Here is a 10,913-nt window from a genome sequence, read left to right as displayed (position 1 = left end):
CAGAAGGTGTACTGTCCCTTCCCCACGTACTATCTCTAGATGTGCAAAGAAAAGGGGGCAATGTATGAAGGTGGCTGGACAGGTTTCATGGATCCTCGCCCTCACTACCCTATCTGGGCAAAGGTTGTGTGCGCCTATTTAAAATCCTCAAAATTTATAATAAGGCTTTCTACCCCGTACTAAGACAGACACGAAAGACACGACCTCCCTGAAAACACTCAGTGGAACACCTCCTTCCTCCCCGCCCCCTCGCAGTGTGGCGCGGCCCCGGGAGAAGCCTTGGCTAACCTGGCGCGCGCTACGGTGCACAGAGGGTTAACGAGAGCCGGCGCTGAGTGGAAAGCAGAAGATGCGCTCCCATTGGTGAAAAGTTATCCAGGGGCCGGGCCTTTGAGTCTCCGCACCCACCCCCCTTCCCGCAACCCCCCTCCTCACTTTGTACCTCTCTCGCCCCGACTGTGAAGCGGGCCGGGACCGGCCGGGCCAGCCCAGACCGGACCCCGGGGGCGATGCGGCTGCTGCCCCTGCTGCGGACTGTCCTCTGGGCCGCGTTCCTCGGCTCCCCTCTGCGCGGGGGCTCCAGCCTTCGCCACGTTGTCTACTGGAACTCCAGTAACCCCAGGTAGCCGGGCCGAACCGGGCGAGCGCTAAGCCAGGTCTGCGCGCTCCCGGGCCGTGCGCGCGCCCGCCACTCGCGCTTTGCGCGGCGCCGCCTGAACTCGGCCGCGCGCCGGGGCTCCTTTGTTTGAGCCGGCGGGGGAGGGGGGAGGGGCGAGGCGCGCCCCGGGTCTACCCCCAGCCCGCACGTGTTGGGGGGCGAGCGGAGGACCCCAGCCCAGAAGGCTGTCTGTGGGGTCTTGGAACATGGAGCTGGGGGGCCTTTGCCCGCACTCCGGGCTCCGCCCCCCTCGCTTCTCTCCTGGTGATCCCCAGCATCCCGCCGTCCGGAGCTGGGGGCGGACGGACTTGAGAACCGAGGGGGCTTTTACTCTGGTGAAAGAGCGTGGGTTACTCTCCTGTTCTCTGGGCCTCCAGTGTGGCTCTCATTCTGTCACCTGGCCTCATTTACTATCTCTGATTTCATCTCGGTCTTTATTGGTCCTTCTATTTCTGTCCCGGCCCTGCCCTTCTAGACGAATCACCTTTGGGCAAGTCGTTTGACCTCCCTAACCTCATTTATCTCATCTGTAAAATGGGCTAGTAACACCTAGTATTTTGGGAAGCCAGGCGGGCTAACTAAGGTCATGTATGTGAAAGAGGTGCGGGCCGTATAAATAAAAACTATCATTTCTTTCTCTCTCCTGAGCTGTCTACCTTTGAACCTCGGTTTTGTTTTTGGTTTTTTTTTACTGTGTCCATCATCCTCCTCCCCAAATCTCCCTCTCTTCTTTTCCCACCTGTTTTCCTTTCTGATTTTCTACTTGAGACAATCTGTGGCTCTGTTCATTTGTTCACTCACTAACATTTGTTAAGCACATACTGTGTGCCCCAACCTGTGCTAGGTTGCTGGGGATTAGGGAGAGGAGAAGACCAAGCTCCTGCCCTCTGGGAGTTCACAGACTCTGGGAGAACAGGCATAAAGACAGGTCATTACAATACCAATACCAAGTGATAAGAGCTCTTGTCCTTGGACTCTGAATTCCTCCATTTCTGTTACAGACCAAAGCCTCTGAATCACTTTGGAGGACCTGTTAAAAATTCATTTTTCTAGCCTCTAGCCCTGAGGTTTCTAATTCATTCATTCAATCCACAAATATTGATTGAATGCTGTCTTGTGCAGGGCATTTTTCCAGGCACTGGGGATGCAGTAGAACAAAACATACAAAGACCCTGTCCTTGCTCAGCTTATATTCTAGTAGATCTGGGCTCAGCCCAGGAATTTTTAATTCTTTTTTTTTATTTATTTTTATTTTTTTGAGACAGAATCTCACTGTGTTGCCCAGGCTAGAGTGCAGTGGCGTCATCATAGCTCACTGCAGCCTCAGACTCCTGGGCTCAAGTGATCTTCCTGCCTCAGCCTCTGGAGTAGCTGGGACTACCGGCATGCACCGCCATGCACAACTAACTTTTCTATATATTTTCTATATTTTTCTATGTTTTGTAGAGATGAGGTCTCAAGGTCTTGCTATGTTACTCAGGCTGGTCTCAAACTCCTGGCCTCAAGTGATCCTCTCACCTAGGCCTCCCAAAGTGCTAGGATTACAGGAATCTTCATTTCTAATCAGAACTCCTGAGACAGGTGGTCCTCAGACCACTCATTAAGGGACAATTGGAGACCTTCAATAGGTCAAGCTTTGCTGTGTATGGTGGGGGTAATGGTTCATAGAGTATTCAGTGCTGTGGTGGGCAGCCTGTCATAGCCCTTCCCCCAGTCAGCTCCCGAGGTGGGGGAAGGGATTCCTGAGAAGGCTGAAGACTGGGTGGTATGTGGACTCCCTCCATGGCTGGCACTTCCTCCTGGCCAAAAAAGGGAAGTACCCAGTACTGACTACCTCATTCTTTTTTTTTTTTTTTTAACCATGGCATTCTTTTCACTATTGGATTGAGGTCTAAAGGGCAGTCTTCCTCTCTCTGTGTCTGTCACTGAGGCCACTGTTCCCAGTCCCCGTCTCCATCTCCGTGTCTGTAACTGCGCTGTGGGCCATATCTGTACCCGCTGCCTCTGCCCAGCTTCTTCACGGCATCCATCCGCCTAACGTTTATCAAGCCTGGTGTGTACCACGCCCAGTGTCAGACTTGCAAGGTGTGTGGCAGCTCCAGCCTGAAAGGTAGGGTGTGGTGACCAGCCTTCTCACATTTAAGGCATGTGGTCTGTCATGGGCACTGCAGTCCCAAGCCTCTCTGAACCTGTGAATCGATCATCTCATCCATTTCTCACACTCTTTGTCTCTCAGGAGCTGTCAGTCTGGGGAACTCAGGCCTTCCTGAGCTGCTCTGTCTCCAGTGGGTGGAGGAGAGGCTGGCAGGGACTTCTGGGAAGGGGTATCTCTGCCCCCCATGCCCAGCCGTGCTCAGCCACCCCTGCCTTATGCCCGCAGGCTGCTTCGAGGAGACGCTGTGGTGAAGCTGGGCCTCAACGATTACCTAGACATTTTCTGCCCCCACTATGAAGGCCCAGGCCCCCCCGAGGGACCCGAGACGTTTACTTTATACATGGTGGACTGGCCAGGCTACAAGGCCTGCCAGGCGAAGGGGCCGGGTGCCTTCAAGCGCTGGGTGTGCTCCCTTCCCTTTGCCCATGTTCAGTTCTCAGAGAAGATTCAGCGCTTCACACCCTTCTCCCTTGGCTTCGAGTTCTTGCCGGGAGAGACTTACTACTACATCTGTGAGTGACAAAGGCACACTGGATACCTCTTGGGGAAGGTGGGGAGGTGTGGGGCTCCCTGCCATTGCCACCGGTCAAGACACAGAGCCTGAGGAGGGGGAAGGAGAGGCCTGCGGGGGGTAAGGGGGCTGCATCCCGGACTAAAGAGGGGAACATCTTGAGCATCTATGGAGAGGAGGGGCTGGGAAAGGGGGCTGGGGGGAAGGAGGGGCATGGGTGGGGCCCAGTACATGAGTGTGGCCCCAAAATAAGGAAAAGCTTTCCAGGGACCTGGAGAGAAGAGAAGCTGGAGGGTCTGAAACAGGGTCTGAGGCATACAGAGGGGTCACTCCCTGTGCCAACTTCTTCCTCCCAATTTCCCACCATGCAGCAGTGCCAACTCCAGAGAGTCCTGGCCAGTGCTTGAGGCTCCAGGTGTCTGTCTGCTGCAAGGAGAGCAGTAAGTGATTTGGGGCATGGGGAGCGAGGCTTCTGGCAAGTGTGGGGCCCTTGGGAAAGAGAGTGGAGAATCTAGGAGCATCAGGCTCTGAGGGGTCCAGGTGGAACTTCAGCTGGGGCCTATTCCCCATTTGGCCTGGTGGGAGCTTTCACTGTGCCCCTTTTTAATCTGAGGCAAGGGAATGGGATATCCAGGGGCAAGGCCCTTCAAGGCCTTAGCTGGGGTGGTTGTCTCTAGTGGCAATCTGGGGGAGACTTGGAAGGTGGGGCTTAGAAGGGATGAGGTAGTGGATAGTGGGAAGGGAGTGGCTGGTTGGGGAGCTCCTGGAGAATGGGACCAGAGGGAACAGCTCATGGGAAGGGCAGGAAGGAGGCTGCTGAAGAACTGGAGGGACACATCAGTGCTATCCCCTCCCCCTCACAGAGTCGGAGTCAGCCCATCCTGTTGGGAACCCTGGAGAGAGTGGCACATCAGGGTGGCAAGGGGGGGATACTCCCAGCCCCCTCTGTCTCTTGCTGTTGCTGCTGCTCCTGATTCTGCGTCTCCTGCGAATCCTGTGAGCCAAGCGGACCCTCCCTGCCACACCAAGGAGCCAGAGCCCTCCCAAGATCCCCCGGAGGAGGAGAGATCCCTGCCACCTGTGCTGGGGGTGCCAATCCAGACAGATAAGATGGAGCATTGATGGGGGAGGTCAGAGGGTCTGAGGTGACCCTTGCAAATGCTTGCCCCCTCATCACAGGCTAAGGAGGAGCTGCAGACAGCCTTGGACACCCTGGAGCAGAGAAGAGACAAACATGGGGGCTTTGTAGGCTGTTTGGATGGTCTCATCCCATCCCCCAGGAAGACTGGAATTTGTTGGGATCAAATCCTTGAGCCAGCTGGAGGCCAAGGCTGAAGACCTAGGGACAGGTGGATTGCTGGACCAAGGCAAAGAAGAACCCTACCGCCTGTGCCCTGTGGACCTCTTTCCCTGGGGCAGCACCTTGCCCTCCCCAGGAGGTCACTCACTTGTCTTCTATGAAGACGGACTTGTCATGAGGTTGAATTTCATGCCAGTTTGTATTTTTATAAGTGTCTAGACCAAACCTTCAATAAACCACCCATCTTTTTGTTGCCCTCCCCAACCTACTGGCCCCTGGCTCCTTCCCTGATACCAGGACTCCCTGCGGCCTGTGCTCTCAGCTTAGCTTGGCCTGACCTCTATACCAGCTGTGCCCAAGCCATCCATGCCAGGCTTCAGTGGGTACCCCTCTGGGCACTGTGGGGTGGGTGCCAGCAGCAGCTGTGGAGCTTGGCACCCTCTCTTACCTCCCCAGCCGGCTTCCTGTGCTGAGGAGGGGCAGATGCTCCTGACAGCCCACCCACTTGGGGCACTGCCCAAGCCCTGGCAGCACCAAGCAGGGCACTGGGGCAAAAGCAAGGGGCAGGAGACAGACAGCACCTGGGTTTCAGAATGCCTGGGTCCCTGAGAGCTGGGCATCCCTCCCTCTCCCCAAGGACACTCTGGGCGGTGCCTAGCCTAGAACTGGGAAGGTGGGGTCAGATCAAAGCCTCCTTCCCCAGCGGCCTCTTTGTTCTTCGCTTTTATAAGGAGGAGGGGGTGGGGCAGAGGAGGGAGGGCCCCCTTTGCTCTCAGCCCACACTCTTCCACCTCTGGCAGGGGAGCCTATGATCGCCCCCAGCCCAACCGGGGCCCTCTCTCTGAACGGTGTCTTGGGTGGAGCCAGGGTAAGGAGCGCCCCTTCCCCTGCAGCTGTGCTCTACCCGCCCCAGTGCCCCGCAGCCTCCGCTGGCACGGTGCCCGCCCGCCTGGCACCCAGCCAGCGATCGATAGGTGGATGTTGTGCTGATTAGCTCGGCCGGCTGCGGCAGCGAAAGGCAGCGTGTGAACACGGGGTGGGGTTGGGGGCTGGAGGTTCAGAGACCGACGCCGAGGTACTGGAGTTTGCGAACCCCTCCCCCGCTCCCTTGCGCACCTAGATCAGACCCTGGTCCCTCTCGGAGGGGGGGGCCCTCTCCGCCAACACCGTGCACCGACTTCATTCGGTCATCACCATTCATGTTAATTCCATTGCTCTGGCCGAGGCCAGGGGTGGAGGGTAGTACCCCGGGCAGAGCAGACTCGAGTCCATCCCTTCCCCCATTCGAGGCCTCTTTGAGAAAATACCTTTGTAGGTGCGTGTGCCGGTGTATTCATGTGTTAGGGCCCTCACCCCAAACTTGATCTTTATGGGGGCGAGGGGCTGGGGCGCGGAGGAGAGGGTAGAGTCAGCCGACGGAGCAGCTGTGGGCTAGGTCTAATAGTCCTGGGTTCGAGTTTCGTCTCTATTGTCATCCAGGAGGGTATCTATATGTTGCCATGGAAACCGACTTAACTGCTACCTCTGCCCCTCCCCAGTGAAACCTTATAGGCGGGGCAGAGCGGGGGCGACTGATTAGCAGCCCCTGCCCTGGATTGAGAACTGTGGGGGTCTCACCCTGCTCCCAGCGGCCCCAGGCACTCCCTCTTCGCGGACCAAGGCGGGCGCGCTCGCTCCCGCGTCTGGGGCCGGCGCGCGGATCCGCCGCTGATAAGAACGCATGTGCGAAAGAGACACCGGGCCCAGTCGGCTTTCCCCGCACTCAGACACACGCCCTCGCAGTCAGACGCACACACTTGACACAGACACGCGCCCCTGCCCGCCGCCCAGCCCTCTGCAGGTGTGAGGGCGGATGCCTCCGGGACTGCGGGAGCTGGGCTAGGGGGTCGCAAACTCAGGCCCGCTCCAGCCACAGGCGCTCAGGCCAAGCCTACCCTCCTTACACTCGCTTTCCTCGCAGCCTGGGCCCTGCGCGGGCGGCTGATTCAGTCCCGGGGTGCGTCCCCACGGAGAGCTAGGGCTGAGTCTGCTCATGGGGCCGGGACGGGCTGAAGGCGCCGGGAGGTTTTCCGGGCACCTGGCCCTACCCACGAGAAGTCCTCGAGGCGTGTTCCCGGGCGCGGTTCCAGAAGGCTGGGCAGGCCTGCAAGTTTTGGGGCGTCACCAATCTCCCCTAAACTCAGCGGCGTTAGGCTGCTGAGGGTGGGGCTCTCAATTTGCTGGGCCTGCCCTAGTCTTTCCCGAACAACTGCGAAAACTCCACTCATCTTTACCTTGCCCTATCTCCCTATTTGAGGGCCCGAGAGCCCACGTCTCTGCGACCCGACCCGGATCCTGCTCCACACTTCGTGGGGTTGCCTATAGCCCTTTCCCCCTCCAGACTAAATCCTGAAGTTTTGTTCTTTTTCTGTGACCGCTCCTTTTTTCTCCGTCTTCCCTTTTATTAATATTAGTTCCTTCCTTCCTTTCCTTATTCACTCATTCAGCACATTGTGAGCTCCCAGCGCGCCCTTCTTTAAGTTGGCCACACTAACAGGGGTCGTCGGGGGATCCCCAAGGTGACGCAATTGAAAAGGGTACACTGTGGCTTCCAAACAGCAAATAGAATCCGGGGCCTGGGGCATGAGGTCATCAGCGGTGATGCCCATTGGTTCAGGCCTGGAAGTGAGGAGGGGTCCCCATAGCAACCGACGGTTCGTCCGGCAGCGTAACCTAGAGAGTGGAGTTTGCCTGAGTCGCTGTGGCAGTTTGGGTGCGTGCTTGGGGCGGGGTGGGGTGGGCAAGCTGGGGTGGAGCTCAGCTTTTCAGGTCCTGCAGCCCTAGCCCAACCAAGCTCTTATCTTTCTTGAGATCCTTTTTCTCACTCCAAGTAATGGTCAGCACCACTTAACCTAGAAAGAGTAGGAGGGAGTTATTGGCGACAGCGTTGGGGTCCTGGGTGCAGAGCTGCTGCCACTGGGAATGTCAGTGCTGAGATCCTTGTGTTCATCTGCATATCGTCTGCATCTCATTTGCATTCTCTTCATTTAAGGTCAAATTGGGCAGACATCTCCACATCCCCAGCCCTGTCTCTTGTCTGTATCCAGAATCTATCCCTGAGTGCCTCTCTAGTCTATCTCTCAGTTGTCCAACTCCATACGCCCCTCTTCGCACTCTCCAGTGTCTCCTGGGGATGGGAGGGGGCAAAGCCAGCTAAAGGAGAAAGGATAGGAGTCTGCTCTCCCTCTGGATGTTTGGTGACAGATGGAGAGTGCTGGTCTGTACTGCCTGGAGACTAAATTGGCAAAGCAAGTGGTGGGGGCAGGTGCCCCGGCTGGGTTGAGGGTCTCTAGGGCCAAATCACCCACATGCCTGGTGGGGTGCTGGAACTAAGGATGCCTGGTTCCAGCAAGGGGCAGGCCTGCCCACCTGTCTGGTGCCAAGGCAGCTTCCTTCCTCCAATTAAACACTAATGAGGTGTCATTAACCCTTGCCTCGCCTGCCAACCCTCAGGTGGAACTCAAATTCATGGTCTCACACTGGGTGGAGAGAGAGAAAGGGGGGCCTTTAAGGAAGCCGAGAGGCAGTGAGGTCAGGGGACAAGGAGACAAGAAGGCAGGGCGAGAGGCATGAGTGGTATGCATTGGTCACCCTCTGTGGGCTTCTGAGGGATTCTAGGAATGGGTGTCCCGCTGTCAGAACGCATTTATTCTTTTGTTCCTTAATTCAACGATTATTTATTAAGCACCTCACCTACTCCTGCTAACTAAATACCATGCTGCATGTTAGATGCTGAGGATATACACTTGCATAAGAAGATCACTTCCCTTAAGGAATCTTCAGATTACCCAAGGAGACAGACTGGCCAATGAGTAATTATAATGCCAAATATAAATGCTAATATAGAGCTACGTACAGAGTGCTGTGAGAACACAGGGAAAATGGGTAACCAAGGCTTTGGTTCTGAAGGACAAAGTTTATGGCAGAGAGGGGATTTGTAGAACCAATGATGTTTGTGTGTTTGACACAGTGTGGGTCCATGTTTAGATGTGTTTTCATGACTACTGGTGTCTGCCCTGGCAGAGCTGCACGTTTTGCATCTGTATGTATGCGTGCGATTGTGTATGTGTTTTGTCTGGATCTCTGTGTGTCTGGAATCCCTTCTCCTGAACACACATTGTGGTTTTATTACAGATCAATGTTTGCTGTGAAGCTCTTGCACAGATTGGCCTGAACCTGCCCAGCCCAGGGGAGGGGAAGTGGAGAACTGATGTTGGCTCCTTGGGAAAGGGTGGGCAGGCACCATCTTCACACCTGGGCGCCCAGACCCCTGCCTCCCCATGTAGCAGCAGGCTGGCCAAAGGAGGCCAAGGGTTGGTGCCTGGGCTTTAGTAGGATATACTCAGGCCACAGTACCCTCTGCCCCTGACTCCTCAGAGGAGACATGGGGGTTACAGACACCACTCCCCACCAAGATCTCAGGCCCCCTCCCCCAACCTGTTCCTCTTCTGTCTGCGGAGGAGCAGGCCAGCTCAGACCTGTCTGCTGGCTCTCTCCCGCAGGGAGCGGATCCTTTCCAGGGGACACGAGAGAGTTGGGGAATGCTGGGGCCTACTGAGAGGCTGCCAGATACTCCGCCCTGGCCCTCTCCATCCTGGATTCTCCCCACCCACTCTGGGGTTCCACTTTTCTGGGTTTTGCCCAGCCATAACCATCTTTGCCAGGGAAGCCCTCAGCCACTAGGGAGAGAACTGTGGCGGTGAAGACTGTTGGGGGGGTGGGAGGATGCTACTCAGAGACCTCTACTCTACTTCCCTCTGTCTCCTTGCAGCCGCTTTCTAGAAAGCTAAATTTTGGTGAAAGTCTAGATCAAGGGAGAGTTCTTTGGGGTTAAGGAGAGGCTCTGGGGTCTGAGAAGATGGTGACAGACCCCTTCCTCCACACTGTCAAGGATGGTGACTTCTTTTTTTGTCTGTAACTTCCTCTTCCCTTCATTCCATCTAATCTTTTCCTACCCCTTCCCTACCCTCTATGCCCCAGGTCACCTCTGTCGCTATGATAGCTATTAGGGAAGCTAGGAAAGAAGGGAGAACAAATGGAAAAGAGAGTCTGGGGCTGTTCTAGGTGGACAGACCTCAGGGGATAACCTCTTAATAATGAAAAACCCTGCATTAATCAAGCACCTCTTGGATCCTAAACACTGTGATAAATGCTTCCCAGACATTATGGACCTTAATCCTCATAACAGCCAACTCCTCAAGGTAGGGTATCATTATCCCCATTTTACAGGTGAGGAGGCAGTCCCAGAGAAGTCGAGTGACTAACACAGCCAGTGAGTGTTCTTAGAACTGGGATTCGAACCAAGGCCTATGCTGTTACCTGCTAAGCCATGCCACCTCCCCCTCAGCTTTCCTCAAAGTACATTCAGAAGACTCACAGCTCCAGTGTAACACCCGGAGATGCCTCCCCACTCCAGGCTTCTTGGCTTGCTGGACTCATTAGAGGGATCAGGGCATGACTAGAATCAGAGGTTACTATATCCCAACTCCCCCCACCAAGCCCTGCATTCTGATTTCCTGTGTCCCGGGCCACACACCAGTGTACTGTGTTCCTGCTGTCAGTCATGTGTATGGTTCCATGTCAACTCATGGATGTTAGAACACCATGGAGCCATACTGACACACACACTTGGAAGTGAGAAGATATGTACACCATCCTCTTGTTGACACCCGGGTTTCCATGTTAGGACAACACCAACAGCCTGCCTGTGCTGGAGCACACACATGAACCCTGTGCAAGGTGCAGAACCTGTGAATATTTCATGTCTGGAGCTGGCGGCTGCCTCTCCTGCTCACACACATGCCCGATCTTCCCTCTCACAGGCTTCTTGTTTATTTGTTTAATGAATTATTTATCCCTGGCCCACCCTTCCCTCCTGGCCTCCCCTTCCCCAGGCCTTAGCCTCCATGATTTATTGAACACAGCTCAGCTCTGTGGTTGCCACCCACTGTCCTGGTAGCCACCTTGGACCACACAGCCTGAGAGTTCCCTCTGCCTCAGACCTGCTCAGTTCCCTGCTTCCTTGGCCCCTGGGGAGGGAGAGAGAGTGAGGCACCATGTCAGAGTGCTCCCAGAGGCCTGAGCTCAGTGCCCCTGGAGAGGTTATGGCAGCCAGCAATGTACTAGCAAGCCCCAGGGTCAGAGGGAAATGAAGGCAGAGCCTGCAGGTGAGGAGAAAGGAGGCCTGAGGCCCTAGAGAGAGGACCAGCCCCATGGCAAGAACTTCAGCCTCCACAGAGGCCCTCATTCT

The 10,913-nt window shown here is 55.8% G+C and overlaps 1 protein-coding gene across 2 annotated transcripts; it reads left to right on the top strand.

Moving 5' to 3' along the window:
- Positions 1-431: 431 nt before the first annotated feature.
- On the top strand, positions 432-4,888 carry EFNA4 (ephrin-A4). 2 transcript variants are annotated; one of them, XM_012658803.1, is made up of 4 exons: positions 432-622; positions 3,039-3,325; positions 3,696-3,761; positions 4,331-4,888. In XM_012658803.1, the coding sequence occupies exons 1-4, from the start codon at positions 510-512 to the stop codon at positions 4,444-4,446; spliced, it is 582 nt and encodes a 193-aa protein (XP_012514257.1). In that variant the 5' UTR covers positions 432-509; the 3' UTR covers positions 4,447-4,888. The 2 variants fall into 2 exon arrangements, with proteins under 2 accessions (XP_012514257.1, XP_012514256.1); XM_012658802.1 differs by having other exon boundaries at positions 3,696-3,764; positions 4,188-4,888.
- Positions 4,889-10,913: the final 6,025 nt, after the last annotated feature.

This window comes from Propithecus coquereli, unplaced genomic scaffold, assembly GCF_000956105.1.
Source record: "Propithecus coquereli isolate 6110/MARCELLA unplaced genomic scaffold, Pcoq_1.0 Scaffold59, whole genome shotgun sequence".
NCBI lineage: Eukaryota > Metazoa > Chordata > Mammalia > Primates > Indriidae > Propithecus > Propithecus coquereli.
Note: the sequence above shows the minus strand (reverse complement) of the source record. Positions and strands in the feature narration are given on the sequence as shown.

What these genes read in the sequence shown, in the direction of transcription:
- EFNA4 (XM_012658802.1), top strand. Translation starts at nt 510, where the DNA reads ATGCGGCTGCTGCCCCTGCTGCGGACTGTCCTCTGGGCCGCGTTCCTC. An exon ending in AGAGACTTACTACTACATCT is followed by an intron (nt 3,326 to 3,695) that starts GTGAGTGACAAA and finishes CCCACCATGCAG; the next exon opens with CAGTGCCAACTCCAGAGAGT. An exon ending in TGTCTGCTGCAAGGAGAGCA is followed by an intron (nt 3,765 to 4,187) that starts GTAAGTGATTTG and finishes TCCCCCTCACAG; the next exon opens with AGTCGGAGTCAGCCCATCCT.